This window comes from Myotis nattereri, assembly GCF_964212035.1.
Source record: "Myotis nattereri genome assembly, chromosome: 12".
NCBI lineage: Eukaryota > Metazoa > Chordata > Mammalia > Chiroptera > Vespertilionidae > Myotis > Myotis nattereri.
In genome coordinates, this window is record NC_138087.1 from 44,804,356 (window position 1) to 44,821,771 (window position 17,416).

The following is a 17,416-nucleotide window of genomic DNA, read 5'->3' on the forward strand; positions in this document are numbered from 1 at the left end:
AGGAGAGGAGATCTTTTCACATAGAAAAAAAGTGGTAGGAAGAAAATAAAGCAGGACATTGTGAATGAGCTTTGTTCTTAATCGCAGCACTATTGACATTTAGGACTGGATAATCCTCTGTTGGTGGAGTGTGGGTGGCTCTCTTGTGCACTGTTGGCTATCCATGGCCTCTACCCATTAGATGACAGCAGCATCTACCCCAGTTATGACAACCAAATATGTCTCCAGACATTGCCAAATGTTTCCTGGGTGAGGATGTAAAATTACCCCTGGTTGAGAATCACTGGGCTGGAATAACTTGGTGGTACAGTTACTGCTACTCTAGATGAAGTGGTTGTAGAAGCTGGTGAGCCACAAATAATGAGAATGAGCCAGCCCTGCCAAGAGCATTCTACATGGATATAAAGATGTACAAGCCAAATCACAGCCTTGAGGGGGCCTACAACCAGGTAGCTTGATAAGAGAGTTATAAATATAACATGAGGCAGACTGTGAGGAGGCCCACAAAACGGGGCAAAGTATAGGGAGATGCAGGAGAGGAAGGGAGGACTTCTGATTGAAAAGATGGGGTATGTTTTAGGAAGGAAGAGACATTTAGTCAGGGTCTGGGTCTTCAGTGAAAAGCAGAATTCCAATGTGCAAAAAAAAAAGGTAGGGGAGCAAGGAATTAAAAGAGGTGCTGAGATAAGAGCAAAGAGGCAAGAAATAGAGTGAAGTCTCTTCAGGGGAACCATGAACAGTTCAATGAAGAGGATATATGCATCTATTTAAACTTTCACTTTAAGGCAATGCTGGTAGATATGTAAAAATCCACCACCATCACATGACTTAAAAGTAAGCTGAAAAAGAAAAAATACTGACAGGACCACAACCTGGCATTAGGACTTAAATTAATATAATAAAATCCATATTCTAGAATTCTGTACACTTGATACTGGTGAGTGATAAACTTGGCTGTGAAATGTAAGCTTCCAAGGAGCTGACTCAAAATAATAAACATGATCAATTACATTAATGTTATTAATTAAAGGAAGTCCGATTCCCTGGTTAATAGTCAAAATGGAAATCGGATTGGATTTGCTCACAAGAGCACAGGCACTCTGATTAGAAAACCCTGGTCTCAGTAACATCCTTGGCATAGAGATGAGCGCCACTGGGCTGACCGAAAGTTGTTCATCAAGGTGCGCCAGTGATGCACACCAAAAAGATACAGGAAGAAGGAAACTATGGTGCCCTCGTGCCCACAGGCCTTTGCTTGCCTAGGCTTCCGCCAGGGCAGATTTTGGAACAAGCAAAGAAACATACGCATTACACATTTTTTACTCAGTCTTCCACATATTCCGATTCTGAGCTGACCAACATGTTGAGATAGTTTATGGGAGGGAGTGAATGAAAAACTCTACTCCCACTGCGCCCATCTCTCGGAGCCCGCCTGAACAGCAGCAGGCATGTGGGAACTGGGGCAGCGGCTGCTCGGATGTGCCACGCAGTGGGCCCCGGGGAGGGGAGAGCACGCGGAGCTGGCACCTGGGTCAGAGCTGCACGTGCGGGTGACATCACTGTCCACATGGAACCGCCAGGATTTATGCAGATTCTGGCGTGCATTACCCAACAACCAAATATTTGGGAAACTATCCTAGCTATGGCAATGCGCTTCCACCTCAGAGTCTTAAACCCACGCAAGAAGTTCGAGAGTACAGTGGTGCAATGGAAGGAATGACAACACTTAAGTATAGGGTGTCCCAAAATTCACGCAAGATTTGAATTTTGCGTGAGCATTAACAACAACAACAGCAACAACAAATAAAAGCCCAATTTTACTTGGTTTATTGAATCAGATTCTAATATCTGTTGCCCTTTGATTTCAATCCCTTCAATTTGATAAGCATTACCAAGTACCAATTATGGCCCAGGAGCAGGGACAATGAAGACCAATGAAGACCACGGCTTTGCATATGTGCCAGCAAAGCTGTAGAGGCCATTTACCCGATGTGCTATTCCATACATAACCCTATATTGTATACTTTATGAATCAATAAAAAATTTACAATTTTTAATTATAAACCTGTGTTCTCTATCAAAATTACTTCTTGCGTGAATTTTGGGACACCCTATAAATATTGAGAAACTCTTTGCTTTATTATTTTTCTCCCAATTCTTCTCGTCTCAATAAAGCTGTTTAACTCTTTAAACAAACAAACAAACAAAAACTCTACTCCCTGGCCAGTACTTAAAACAAAATTCTTATGTTAATAATCAAAAGAAGCCACATCTCTCAACCAACAAGTTCAAAAAGAGGGAAGGTAGCATTCTAATGTCCTCGACTGGTACACCCTGGATTTCTAAAAGTCACTCCAGGGTGACCCATTCCTGGAGTGACTTTTTCACAGCCTCTGTTCTCAAAGAACTCAGGTAGATGTTGGAAACAGACCCTCCAAAGCACTGGAGGAATCGTTAGCTAATCCTGTGTGTTAATACATCTCAGTACACTTTTCAGACGCTGAGCTTCCACCACTGTCCAATGAAGCCAGGTAACTTCTGTTTGCTGCTTCAGGTCCACTCTCCTACTTCCTCCACCTGCTCTCTGCCCCAGGAAGCTCCCTCGCCCACTGAATTCCACTGGGTTTTGGCTAATGAGGCCCCCTGGTGGGTGATCTGAGGAAGATAAAGGACATGCACTCACCGGGCTCCCTCCAGTGGGAAGACCTGAGGCTGGCTGTCCCCTGCCAGGTCACCACTCCTCTCACTGTGGCCCTCTCAACCCCAAATTCCTCTTGTGGAAATCACCTCCCCCTCCTCACCGCTGAGGCCTAAGAAAAGTAAGATCTGTACTGTTGCTATTCCTGGGTTACTGCACTATTCCTGTGGGTTCCTTACGCTTTGCCTGCATCTTTATAAATGCCCCCTTCATTAAATATTTCTCAAATTATCCTCACTTGAATGTGCCATCTCTTTCCTGCTGGGTCCCTGATACACGAATACATCCTGCTTTTAAGAGCCATGGTTTCTCCTTTTCCTAAAATGCTGTCAATTTTCATGAAGGCCTTTTTTTCTAACATTAGTTTTGACATTCCGCCATTCCAGCCAGAGAAGTACCTTGGATTTTTCCCTCAAACTAGAAGCCAACACAACACAAAAGGGCTCCTCTGTGGGAGTCCCGCCCACAGGACAGCTGAGTTGTACCACCTGGTCTCGGTGCCCGTGCTTTCTCTTGCTATAAAATGCCTCACCACAAAATACCACATCTATAAATATCTGAAAAACTTAAATGCACATTGAGGGGCTTTGTTTCTGTCATGTCCCTCTGGCCTCCGGCCACTCAGGTTGGCCTCACACACCACAGCTGGGGAGCAGCCCACACACGATAGTAGCTCTCACGGATTTGCTGTGGTGGGAAACATGTGTTCAGGGGTGGGCGAACCAAGCTCAGAAGGTCACGTGACAGTGTAAAGGGTCAGAGCCACGTTCTGACTCAGTTATTCTCAAACTATCTCGGTGGGAACTTGAGCTATTAAACTTGATGTGCCTTTTAATGGGACCATGAGAGAATAGGGATAAATGCATCAACCTATAAAAGAAGTTCAAGAACGTGGCTGTTGTGGCCTGTGTGTCTGAGCTGGAAGGAAGAAGACTTACATCCAAGTCCCAACTTGACCACTTTCTCATTTCTGGAGGACAGTAAACAGCTCGCGTAAGTCAGTTTATGAATTAGGGGTAATAAAACTTGCCCAATCTCAAGTGGCAATTGGGTGGGCCAAAGAAAATAATATATTTGTCTATCCGTAAGCACTTATTGGACGTCTGGGTTGGGCTGGTCAGATGTGCAGAGGTGGCAGGGATAGGGGTGGGATGAGGGGGAGACACCAAAAATAAATTTTTTTTTTTTTTAAAAAAGGAGACTAAGGCCTGAATTAAAGTGCAAATTTAAAGACTTTTAATGGTAATTATCACCACCAATTCACCAAACACACCAAATAATCAAATACAATTACAAAAATAAACGAACACAGCGCAACAAGTCTGGTCTCCTCGGTTTAGTCCAGGGCAAAGCCAATAACCAGTGAATAAACAAGGGATTGCTATAGTTTATGGAGTATCAACTTACGTCGAAGAAAGGACAAATGTTTGGAACTGGGATACAGCCCATCCAAACAGCGGGACCCAGAGCGGGAGCAGAGTGAGCTCAAAGAGCCTGATTCTTCTCTGAGTGCCCAAACATATCATCACTCAACACTGAGAGAAAGAGGGAACGGATGATTACTTTACCTGTTTTTCATTTTCAACATTCACATGGATGTGAGACCCAATGTACTAACTCCTCGACCAGAAGTCCTGGACAGAAAAAGCCTGAATTGAGAGGACTCATGAAAAACATAAAAAGACCAAATGGGGTCAGAGGGAAGAATATGAATTCTTTCCCATAGTCTCGTCACATAGAAATAAAGTTCAAAACTGACTAATTTAAAAAGGAAGAATGCACAGACATCACCATAAGAAGCAGGTCGTGTGGAATATGAAATATATTGTGTTTGAAGGGGATTTTTATTTTAATGAGTACCAAGTAACTCACCTCTCAGAGCTAGGAGACAAGGTATAGGTCCACAAATATAAGGATCGGGTTACTGCCAAATACTGTTTCAAAAGTACACGTTACAACAGCTACTCCTCCTCTCTCCCCCCTCACTCCTCTCCCCACCAGCCCCCGCTGCATGTATCTACTAAAGACTGGATAAGTATTGTCAGTTTTCTTAGTCCTCTGGGAAATTATTTCCTTGCCCCACACCTATAGAAAGCCAATATATTTGTATATCAATTGTTCTGTTTTTATATAATTCAGATGGTTAGTTTACAAATGGTAATGGTTTCATGCCTGCTTAGCCTGTAGTTCCGGCTTTTGAATATAACCTGTGATGATTAATGTTACATGTCAACTTGGCTAGGCTATGGTGCTCAGTTCTTTGGTCAAACACCCCTCTAACTATTGCTATGAAGGCATTTTTCAGATGTGATTAACATTGAAACCAGCAGACTTTGAGTAAGGCAGACTATCCTCCAGACCATGGGTGGGCCTCATCTAATCAATTGAAGGCCTAAGAGCAAAGTCTCAAGATTCCCCCAAAAGAAGGAATTCTTCTCAAGTCTGAAACCCAGAGACTCCACTGCCCTGAAGAATTTGGACTCAAGATTGTCACAACTCTTGCCTGAATTTCTAGCCCATGGTCTGTCCTATAGACTTCAGTCCCTAAAATTGTGTAAGCCAATTCCAATTTCTTGAAACAGTTTCTATCTACTCAATCATCTCATCTATCTGTCTATCTATCTATCTATCTATCTATCTATCTATCTATCTATCTATCTATCTGATATCCTATTGCTCCTATTGGCTCTGTTTCTCTGGAGAACCCTGACTATATATAATCAAAGTATCCCTTCTTCATATGATATCCTTGCAACAGTGCCTTCTTTTTAAAAGAAACATATAAATGGTTCTTAATCTTCAGAAAAGTCCGTGTGCTGCTGATTACACTGCAGATGTTCTCTGTGACTGCATAGGAAAGCTCAGGCCCGTCCATCACTCTCAGGAATTAGTGAGCGATCCTGAGCTGGGGGGTGGGGGCATCTACAGCTGGGGAATGACCAAGGTGTTGGCAAAAGCCTCTGGGAAGACTGAATCTAGGGAACTAGAACACTGCACTGAAAATCATAGGGTGAGAGTTTCTCTCTCAGCACTCACAGTAAGTTTTGTGAAAAAGAATTAGTAGGTGGAGGACGAGGAGAAAAAGCACCTCATCTTCCTCAGGTTTTGAAAAGCTTACTGCTCTCAAAACAGTGAATGCTGGGAGGGGCTGTGCTTGGATGAGCGGAGGGCAAGACGCCAATTTGTAGCTAGTGTGTCACATCACAGCCTATTTCTATTTTTTGTTTGATTTTTATTGATTTCAGAGAGAGGAAAAGAGAGAGAGAGAGAAGGATAGACATATCAATGATGAGAGAGAAGCATGGATTGGCTGCCTCCTGTACATTCCCTACTGGGGATCAAGCCCACAAACCCAGGCATGTGCCCTGACTGGGAATTGAACCCTGACCTCCTGGTTCATGGGTTAATGCTCAACCACTGAGCAACATTGGCTGGGGCTACATCTGTTTTTGAAGACCAGGTTTTTTATTTTTATTTTTTTTCAGAGAAGAAAGGGGAGAGAGAGATAGAAACATCAATGAGAAGAGAGAATCATTGAGCGGCTGCCTCCTGTATGCCCCCTACTGTGGGTCAAGCCTGCAATCCAGGCATGTGCCCTTGACAGGAATGGAACCTGGGACCCTTCAGTCTGCAGGCCGATGCTCCATTCACTGAGCCAAACCAGCTGGGGCTGAAGACCGGGTTAATGTAGCTGGCCTCTCCACCCTCCCCTCCCCTCCATCCCCCCCCCGTGCCTTTCTAGATCATGACCTTCATTTAATGTCCATCTCGAACTGCTCCCTGTGGGGTGCAGTGTGACTTTCATGGGCATTAGGCACTTTTGCCTTCATGGGCTCCTTCCTTCGTTTCAACAAAAAAATTAAAAATTTATTTTACATCCTTGTTGGAAGAAAGAAATATAATCCACAAAGGAGTATACAGTAATAATTTTTTTGTCCTTTTGACTTTCAAAGAAATTCAAAGCCTCTCCTGAACCCCTTCGAGTATAATGGGCCTTGGGAATTCTGCCTCCTGATCTTATTGGACAATAAGCTGTCCCAGATTCCTCCATAAAAACACCTCCCCTCTTACATACTAGCATCAACACACACTCTGGACACAGAGAGTCTCAAATGCAAACCCCAGTGTCTTCACTTTCTAACTATAAACCAGAGCAAGTGACTCAACCTTTTGCACATCAGTTTCCTCCTTTGTATACTTCTTACCTCACACAGTTGCCATAGTAATGTGAAATCATGCATACATAGTGCTTAGTACCTGGTCCATGGCAAATGCTTGTAATTGGCAACTATTTCTGTTTAAACTGACGTTGGTCATTAACTACCTTCATTTAAGTATTACCCTATTATTTACCTTTTCAGTTGTTTAACTCCCTTATTAAATGTAAATCCCTAGAGGGCTAGGAATAAGTTTTAGACTAGTGGTTCTCAGAACTTTTATTGTGCATCAGGGTCATCTGGTGGAGGTACTGAAATACGGATGACTGGACCCCATCTGAGTTCTTGAGTCGGGAGGTCTGGTGTGGGGCTGGTAATCCACATTTATAACTAATATGCAGGCGATGCTGAGGCTGCTGGGTTTTGGACCCCCCTTAGAGAATCACTGCTTCAGACAATTCTGCCTCCTCCAAAATCTAGCACAGAGGGAAGTTTTGAAGTACCAATATTTTTATACTACTATTAATGCCGGTAATAACACTAGAGCTCTAATAATACAAATATTTCCAAGTAAATTATTTATGCAACAGGTACTACAAATGCCAGCAGGAAAATCTCCCAACTGTGAGACAACTTTCATTACAGCAAGAGCTGAACAGAAAGGGCTGCACAGAGAAACCTGACTGAAAGTAGAGGGGCACGTGGCACAAGGCAATACTCTCATCTGTTTGACTCCAGGGCCATGTGCAAAATGCAGACAAGAAGCCAAACAGTAGCTCAGCCAACTCCAGGCTGCCTGCGTTCTTAGCTCAATCTATAACAATGCCAGCAGGGCTGCTGGGATCCATCTGCTGCTCTCTTTCTGATAACGGATCTGGGGTCTCTGGAAGGAAATAGCTTGACAGGAAGAAAAAAAGATTAGACCAACTGAAAATGCTGGATTTATGAAGCTTCACTTGAATCTGGTATAGCTTTTAACTCTTTATGGCCTTTGACTAAGCCTCAACATACCCCTGCTATTCTGTGTGTTCTCCGTTCCCTTCCTTCCTGGAGAAACGTAATTTTTGAATGCCAAAGCTCTCCTGGGTGTATCGTGGCTACACACAAATTAAATTTGCAGGATTTAATACTGATGGAAGGCTTGACATCCTCCAGCCCAACCCACTGGTTTTACAGATGAGGAGACTTAAGCCTAGGGTTATCCTAAAATGCATAACCGACATGATAGCATCAGGCTGGAGTCCAGATTCCTTGACCGGCCGTGGCTATGTGTTGTGTATACTCCTTTATACTCCCAAAATGAATAGAAAAAAGTGATATGTTTTTTTTCTCTCACTACATTTTAAGGGGGAAACATGATTCTCCCCTTTACTTTAGTTACTTTTCACAATTAGCCCTTTTGTTTCTGGAGGCAGGAGAGCAAATAAAGAGAAACACAAACAACTCTAAACAGTGTTAGCAGGGCCTGGAAGCTTGAGGGCAGGGACGGCATCCTGTTCCCTGCTATGTCCATGGCTGCCCAGACACTCAGCACAGAGCAGATTCCAAAAACCATGTGGTGAGTGAATGGATGAATAAATGAATCACTGGTTTAATGGTGGTTTGTTGATTTTCCAGCCAATCAGGGAATGAAGTTTCACACTAAGACAATAAGCCTGCTGTGGAGTCTCCTTATTCCCACTAGTAAGTTAAATACTTGTATAAAACCAGAATCGCCTTTTCTGTGTGTCTGCTGGAAAGTATAGTCTTTGGGGATAAAAAAAAAAAAAAAAAACCCCAGACTGTTCACTCTGGTTACTTAATTCTAGGCAAGTCATACAATCTTTCTGATCCTTAAGTCCCCTCCCGCCATCAGTATGGGTAAAATAAAGAGAATAATACCTACTACCTCGGGGTTGCTGTAAGGATTATATAAGATAATGGTGCCCCTGCCTGGTGCTATGAATAAATGTTAGTGCCCTTCCCACTCTGGTTCCAATGGCTTGTATAAGGCTGATATTGGTGTTGAGCAGGACAAATATTGGGAGGGTAAGTGTAAGATCCTGGGTGGAAACTGAGGGGCTTTTTTGGCTGAAAATATATACAAATCATGGTTATCATTATAGCTACCCAGCAGCTACTTTTATTGATGGCACGCTCTGCAAAAAATATAAGCAAAACTAGGTATTCTTAATATCCCATCATCCCTCACCATTTCCCTGGTTTCTAATAAAATCATTTTCAGAAAGAAAGTAAATTTAGTTTTTTGCTTACCCATTTGGTCTTGGTTTCCTTGTTCTGGGCTCAAGAAACTCTGTCTCCTCCTCCATTTCTGTCTCAGGGATTATGTTTTTCTGTGAAGGCTGTGGTGAAAGCATTTCCCATTCACTGTCATGGGCAACAGTCTGCAACATAACTGTATCTGGGCCAGCCCTGCCTCCGCTCTTGCTCTTCTGAGATTGGCTGCACAGACCAGAGGCCTCCTCTATTGCTACAGATTCTAGAGGCTTTGTTTCTCCCAGAGCCTGCATCTGGGGACTCATGCCCAAGTTGTGATCAGAGGCTGGCTCCACAGTCCTGTCAGCCCCTTCGTCCCTAGCTTCTGACGATGGATTGCCAACCTCACTATGGCCCAAGACCATCCAACTCTGTTCTTGCCCAGGGCTTTCAAAAGATGATCTCTTATCAACTTCAGAAGACATGTTCTCTGCAGAATGATCTTGTCTTTCACTTAAGGAGTCGGACTGACAAGTGTCTGGGAAGTTTGCTACTTGAGTTCCTAGCAGCTCCATTTGTTTGGAACCTACGTGAAACTCTGTCAATTCCGATGTGCTTTCCCTTGCTTCAGAGGCCTCTGGCTCTGGGGGTGAATTTTCTTCATGGTTTACAAGGATGTAGTCCAGGTGTTGTGCTTGATGGTCTTCATTCTTCTCCGTGTTCCTTTCTTCTCCGAATTCTGGTTTAATCTGCTCAGGCTCTTGGGTAGGAATTACTCCTTCTTCTTCAAACTCGAATATTCTTTTGCTGGCACCTAAACGTGGAAGATGAGGTGAGAAGGGGAGAAACAAGGCTTAATTAACACATTATGTGATTTGTGATCTTTGCAAATGATCCATCTAAGGAGAGATAATTTAAGAAATATCTGTTTAACAGATGGCAGCCAGAGGTGAGGTAGCGGAGAGGCTGGTGCAAAAGGTGAAGGGATTAGGAAGTAGATTGGTAGTTACAGAATAGTCACAGGGATGTAAAGTACAGTGTAGGGAATATAGTCAATAATATTGTAATAATATGTATGGTGCCAAGAGGGTACTTAAAATATCAGAGGAACACTATGTAAAGTATAGGATTGTCTAACCACTATTCTGTACACCTAAAACTAATACAAAGTAATACTGAATGTAAACTGTAATAAAAAGATATTTTATACCAAAAAAATGTTTAATCTTCTCATGTACTCTCAAAGATAGGTATGATACAAGGAGGAGATATTGCTGCTGTAATACAGGACTTGGCTAGGTAGGCATGCCTTGCACATATAGTTAGTTCCCATTTACCCACACCGGTAGGAAGAGTATGTTTTGCAAATGGGTTAATTGAATGAAAGCAGCAGTTTCTGGGGGTTGGTGGAATGGGCTGGTTCTTACCGTTTGATGGTCCTATGTCTCCACCTGCTGGTGAATCTGAATTATCTGTTTCTACTTCCCAGTCAATGTTTGATGGAGACAACTCTGCGTTGGAATCACCTCTGACAGGAAAAGAAACTGACTCAGGGTCTTCATGAATATGCAGTTCAACCAGCTGGTGTCCAGGTTGGCTGATTTGGGCCTCAGTGTGGCTTTCCTTGCTTCTTTGATCAGGTAGAGTGGAAAGCAGTATCTCTCCTGCTTCACTCCCCATAGACTTATCCTCTGGAGTCCCAGCTTCCTCTGCGGTTTTGACACCACGAGCAGGTTCTGTGAGGTAGGACAAATCAAAGGGAGGCGTGTAAGGTGCCAGTGATTGCTTCAGAGCATCTTCTTCCATGGGGTGGTCACCACCATAGAGAAAGTGTTCAGGCTCTTTCATGAAATCTTCATCAATATTTTGGCCCATGACATCACATTCAAAATCACCCCACGAGGCTTCAGATGAACAGATATCTTGCTTCCCAGCATCCCCATCCACTGGCGTATCAGGATTGCCTTCTGATAGTGTCAGTTTACTCATGTCATCTATGGTTCCCGTGGACGTGTTGAGACCTGAGGCATCGCTGAAACTGATGCCTTCGCTTACATCCAGACAAGTGTCTGAGACTGGCAGAGCGTCGGGAACTGAGGCAGGGTCCCCAGCAGTCAATGGCTGCTCGAGGTCCAACAAGGCTGCTTCCCCTGTCTGACTTTCAGGAGAAAAGTCCTCTGAGATCCAAGAGCTGTTGCCATCCATGGTTGGCTCTTGGTGAGTTACAAAAATAGCGGTTCCCACCTTTTTAATCATTGGGATTGTTCTGTCTATGGGCTCCCAAATTGGCGCCATCTCTGGGTTGGCTCCTTCTTCTGATGCTTTTAAACCTGTGTTGTTTTCATCATTTATTTCAGAAGGTTCGGGAGAACCACTGTGCGAGGCAGCAGGCTGAGATGAGCCATTTGTGTTTACTTGATCGCTCGTGGGAGGCAGTGGAATTTTGTTTTCAGAACATGGTTCTGAACTGTATGGAACAAATTCCTGCCCAGGCTCGTGACTGGGTTCTTCATCCAGCTTTGGCTCAGAGAGATATAACTCATTGGCTTCCCCTTCAGGTCCCATCCTAGCGCTGATGTGCAGCCCAGTCTCTTGCTTGGCTTCATGATCATGACAAATATCAGGGCTGTTGGAAGCCTGAGAATTGCTGTCTTGGTCACAGTGAGTCAGTATATCAGGATTCTCACCATCTGCTTTCAAACTGAAGGGCTGCTTAGCATCCATCCACAAGTCAGGCGAAGCTGAGGCCAACTGTCCACCCTCTTGAAAGTTGCCATGTAAGATATCTGGAACAAATGTGCTTTGGGGGCCCTCACTAGGGGTAGAGCCAACCCATTCAGCCCCTGACTTCTTTATCAACTGGGTAGAAGAACTGACAGCAGGGGAATCTTTGGAGGTAATGCATGAATTTGTCATTTCACTGGGGTACGATTTTTCCTCCTCCCACCAATTTGTTTCTTGACACTCAATAGTTGAGACATTAGATGTAACACATTTATTTTCATCTATGTGAGTAAATGCTGGGTCTGGCTGATCCCAGACCGGCAGCACTGCATCATGACACTGCTCTTGGCTAGGTGTTTCAGAAGTGAGTTTGTCACCAGCAGAAGACATGAAAGTTTGCTCTCTGGGATCCTTTTCTTTAATTTGGTCCAATATTATAAGCTGGCTAAGCTGATCAGCTTCTGGATCTGGCTGCCGTGGTTGAATGTTCCAAAGTTGCTCATGGGCGTTCTCCGTATTACTATCCAGAAAGGGTGGCTGATGTTCATCACTGAAAGGATTAGTACAATGTGTGTCCATGGATTCCATATCACCCTGAATGGGTATGCCCCAGGGACCCATGTGTTGGTATACGGAAGAATTCATCTCTAGCATACCACTTGAGTTAGATAGCTCCCCCTCAAATGCGCTCCCAGCTGGTGGCCCTTCCTGAAGAGGTGCATTCCACCACTCAGTGCTCTCAGCTGGGAAGTCAAGCATTTCCAGTTTAGAATTATTTTCATTCTTTGGTTCAGTTTTGGGAGATATTTGCCATATGATATTTCCTGTCTTCCCTGTTTCTGGAGATCTCGTCTCCTGACCTACTGCTATCATCTGTGTTTCAGTCTCCTTTAGTGGTGAGAAATTAGAGTGATCAGGGCTGCTTTGTGGATTGTCACAGAATGGGTTTGATGTGTTCTCATTCTCTGCTGGTCCTGAACTGCCTACGTAGGCAGATAATTCCTCAGACTTGGGATCTGCCATGTCCAAGAATTTAGATTCATTTAATGAGTCCCAAGCTTGGGGTTCGCTCTGAGCAACCTGGCAAGTGACCAAATGGCTCTCTTCCTCCACTGACTCCTCATCGCCTACACTATCATCGTCGGAACCTGAGCTTGCTGATGTGAACTTGGCATCCTCCGGCTGCACAGTGTCAGGAATATCACGTTCATTTCTCTCCTGATGGCTAACCACTAGATTTCTTTCCTGATATGCACCTGAATATTCAGAATATTTGCCTGTTTCAGGGCTGGATAAAGAGGAAAAGGAATCACCATCTATTGAGTCATTCCATATCTCTAAATATGTAGGAACCTTGTGACCTAAGCTCCTTTCAAACTTGTCCATGCTGTTTTTCTCTGAGTCCTTGATTTCGGTAATTACTTCTAATTGGCCGTCAGCAGTAATTAGTCCAGATTCTTGGTGATTCTGTTTACTCCAGTCATCTTGAGTCTCCTTCTGACGCCCAGTATTGGGTTCATGATCCCAAGAAAGCTGTGCAGCCGAAGAATCATTGAGGTCAGGACTTGATGCACTGGAATGTGAATACTCACTAGAAACACTCTCTCTGTCATAATTTCCTGAAGAACTGGCTCCTGGAGGCTGGTTTTCAGCACTCTTACCTTCAAGATTCATAGTTATCTCAGAACTTGTGCAACTGACCTGCACATCACTGTCTGTAGGGCCATCCCAAACATCAAGGCTTTGGGGACATGCAGAAGGTGGCTCTTGGTTCACTTTCTCTGGCGCCAGAATGTTACATTCTTCAGTTATCTCAAGATCCATTTCAGGTAAAGATACATTTTTTGTTAAAGTCAGCTTATCTGAAATTTCAGTAGTTTCACCTGGATTTCTGTGATTCATGAGTTGCTTTTCACAGGTCTCTTTTGCCTGTAGGTGGTCTGTGGACACATCTGTTTGCACATCACAGGGGTCTGAATTGTAAGATCCCTCCTCATGCTCTAGAACCTCCTGGGATTCCTCAGTTTGAGGACTTGAAGTTACTGAATGAGAGCTGATTTTGCTTGACTCATCGCAGATTTCTTCATGTTCAGATACAACTAGGGGAGAGCATTCCTGGTCGCCTTGCCCTTTTCCAGAAGTTCCCGAGGCTCCATCCATCACCCCCTCCTCGCTCAGGTGCTCCCTATCAACAGCTCTGTGGGTTTCTGTCTCACCCTCACTTTGTCCATAGCGAGGACCCTCCCAGGGATCTGAGCATACAATAGGCCCTGGATTCTCCAGCCTGGTTGTCAGGGCCGCCGCCGTATCACCTGGCAGGTCTCTGCATGCGTTTTCCTCGTCTGGACCAAATGCTCCTGACTCACTGGCTCCAGAGGCTTCTAGCACATCTGGGATGGTACTGTCTTTAATTTTTTCTGAAGCACTGGGAGTTTCGGGAGGCACTCCGCTTTGTTCTGAATCTGTAACATACGATGGGCTTGGTCGCATTAATGATGACATGTCGTTATCTCTCATGACAGAATCCCAAATACTATTTGCGATGAGCTGTCCGCTCTTTTCATTCAGCACGTGATGTTCGCTGGGAGAGGTGTCCTTGCTGTGCTCATAAGAAGCAGGGCGTCCCCAGTCTGCCTGGGTTGCTTCCTGATACTCCGTGCCCCACGGTTCTAGCTGTCTCACTGAAAATCGGGTTTCGGGTTCGGTACCTTCAGCTGTGTGTCCTTGTGCTTGACCTTCACCAGGGATCGCCACACCTGCGCTGCAGTCATCCCAGTCCAAGTCGTTATCCGAGATGGTGGCAGTGGACTGAGTGTCCTCCAGAATCACTCTGTTCCACACGTCGAGGTTGTCGGGGGCCGCCTGCCGGGAGTTGGTGCTGCTGTGCAGGAGCGTGAGCTGCCGGTTGGTTTCGTTGTACAGCTGCATCATGCTGGGGTTGTCGTAACTGGACTGGCTGCTCTCCCCAACGTCCTCCTCCACGGAGACGTCCTTGTCATCTGTGGGCTCTGTCTTGAGTACATCTTCATCTGGGCTGTCAGTGGCATTTCTTTCAGAACTATTATCTGCATGAGGTGGAGCCCACATTTCCAGGTTCCCAGGACCTGAGCTAATTCGATGTCTAGGCGGCTGCAGTGGTGACTGAGGAGGGATTTCAGCCTCCTCTGTGGGAGAGTTAGCATCTTTTGACTCAAAATCTCCCTCGTTAGCAAGTGGTTTCTTTTCAGTTTCTTTTTCATCTCCAGCAAATGTCGGTGATGTATAGGAATCGGAGGTGGAGTAGTTGGTATCTAAGGGGGAAGGCACCGAATCTTCCCCTATGTTGGAGGCACTGTAATCGGAACACTCATAGGACAGGAAGGAATCTTCCCAAGGAGCTAAGATGTCTGACCCTCTCTTCCTGATACTCTCCTCAAAAAGGTTCCACGAATCTACCTTTTCATAGAGTTTTCCCCTAATTTTTGGATCCATGGCACCATCCTGATCTTCCTTTGTGGGCTTAGAACTATTCCATGTGTGATCTGGATCAGACCTGGGGTCTCCAGGTATGAGGATGTCAGCCCTGGAGTCATGGTTCTTCTGGCCCCAGATCTCTGGAGCTGCTTCATTACTTGCCTCACGGGGCGACCTATCCACCAGGTCTTCTGCAGGAAAAGAATACCCACTTTTTGCCACGACCCACTCATCTGGGTCTCTCACAGAAGGTGACTCCCCACTCGTTGGGTGCAGATTCCAGGTATTTTTTAGAGCCTTGGTGTCATCTTCTTTACCAAATGCACCCCAGGCTGGGAATGACACTGTGGCAGCTGGTTCACCTCCATCCACGGGGTTGCCCCACGGCTCAGGCATTGCTGTGGGGGAGCGATCTGAGCGCCACAGAGCAGCAAAGTCTTCGATCAGATGGTTTGTTCCCTGAGGAGAGGCGTCTGGCAAATGTGACTTCTCAGTGGGCAGGTTCTGAAACTGCAAGCTTTCCTCATGCTGGTCTTGAATGTTCTTGTTGCCCAGCCCAGGCTGACCAAATTCTGACTCCCAGGGACCTGGCTTTGAGCATTCAAGGCTCTTTGGTTGAAATATAGAATCAGAGGCTCTCCTATCCACAGGGCTTGGCTTATGATCTTTCCAGGACTCGGGGCTCTGGAAGACGGACTCCTGTTCACTGGAGCTCCACGTATCTGCAATAGTTTTAGAGTCAATTTCCAAACCACCCCACCAGCTCCTGCACCGCGCACGAGGCTGAGGTGGCCCTGGGTGACCTGCGTCGACTATTTTTGGGGCCATGTCTTCTGAACAGAGTAGAGCTGGGTCTTCAGTGGATGGTGAGCTTTCTACAAAGCTATTCATAGGTGTTGGTGGGACTCTCTTTCCAGGAGAAAGAGACTCCTCTCCCACAAAATTTGTCAGGCTCGAATTTCTTTGAGAGTTATCCCCGGGGCTTTCTTGTTGCTGGACAAACTCCTCATCAAATTCCACAAGGTTATCTTTGCCAGCCTCCGACAAAAGTGAGCTGGATGAATAATTAGACATGTTCATTCCCATCCCACTGAGTCCTTTAGGCCCCAAGGGGAGCTGTCCTTCTGACGAATCGCTGTTGGGGAAGAAGTCATCTGATGGGGAGTAGTCAGCAGAATGGGAAGATGGTTGGGACTGTCCAGAAACCATGGGTGTTCGGTCAAAGTTGAAGAGGTCAAAGTGTCCCCCTTGTTCTCTGGACAGGGCGTGCTCCTCCACCACTGCCCCTTCAGGGATGGGACTGTAGGAATCAAACCCTGGGAGGAGGCTATGGTGAGGCCCGGCAGCTTCTCCCACTGGACTGTCATCGCTGAGGAAAACCGAGCTCTCCTTGGATGAACGGCTGCTCCTGATGGTGGCCAACCCGCTGTCTGGGCTAACGAGGTCTGTGTTGACATCCACCTGGGCCTGGTTAGAATCGTTGAGATCTGGAGGGTTTTCTATGAAATTCCCAGAGTTGGGCTGTGGCTCTATGTCAGAGCCATACAGCTCCATAATCCCAGATGACCCCTGGGAGAGGGGGGCGCTGCCTGCCACGGCTTCGGTGGATGATGTCCGGCTGTTGGAGATCATCTCTGGACACCTCCGATTGATGACTTCCTTGACAAGGAGAACCACCTGGTCACAAGTCACGGCAGGGTTCTCCTGCTGGTACACCAGGATCTCATCACAGCCACATTCAAAGGGCTCCAGCTCTAGGCAAAGATTCTGACACTCTTCTAGCTCACAGCAAATCTGTTAGGGAAACACAGGGGGTTTGCATGAGCACTCAGGTACTCTCTGCTCTTTGCAACTCCTTTTTCTTGATTTTTCTTAATATAAAATTAATCTGTGTTCATCTGTCTTTAAAGAAGAATTCAAATAACTGAAAATTGTATGATGCATGGAAAGTCCCACCAAACAGACCACCAACTCTTTCTCTAATCCTATCAAATTGGCTTTTTATTGAACTCAAAATGCAGGGGCTCACTTTTGCTGGATTCTGAGAGTTGTAGGAAAAGAGATCTAAAACTACATAAATCTTTTCCTTAGTGTAATATAACACCATCTTCCAACAGAAGTGGAAGTGTGAAAAAAAGGGCAAATTTTTTCAAATTTGAAAAACACACACAGAAATAATGCTGGTTGC

The 17,416-nt window shown here is 45.2% G+C and overlaps 1 protein-coding gene across 3 annotated transcripts in view; it reads right to left on the reverse strand.

The window, feature by feature from the left end:
* PRUNE2 (prune homolog 2 with BCH domain) overlaps positions 1-17,416 on the reverse strand; it is a gene marked incomplete at its 5' end in the record, with an annotated part of 212,080 nt that overhangs the window by 61,278 nt on the left and 133,386 nt on the right. For all 3 annotated transcript variants that reach the window (XM_081102943.1, XM_081102942.1, XM_081102941.1), the window contains 2 exons: positions 9,109-9,865; positions 10,479-17,022. In XM_081102943.1, coding sequence (XP_080959069.1) covers positions 9,109-9,865; positions 10,479-17,022 — 7,301 coding nt within the window. The remainder of the gene's footprint in view (positions 1-9,108; positions 9,866-10,478; positions 17,023-17,416) is intronic.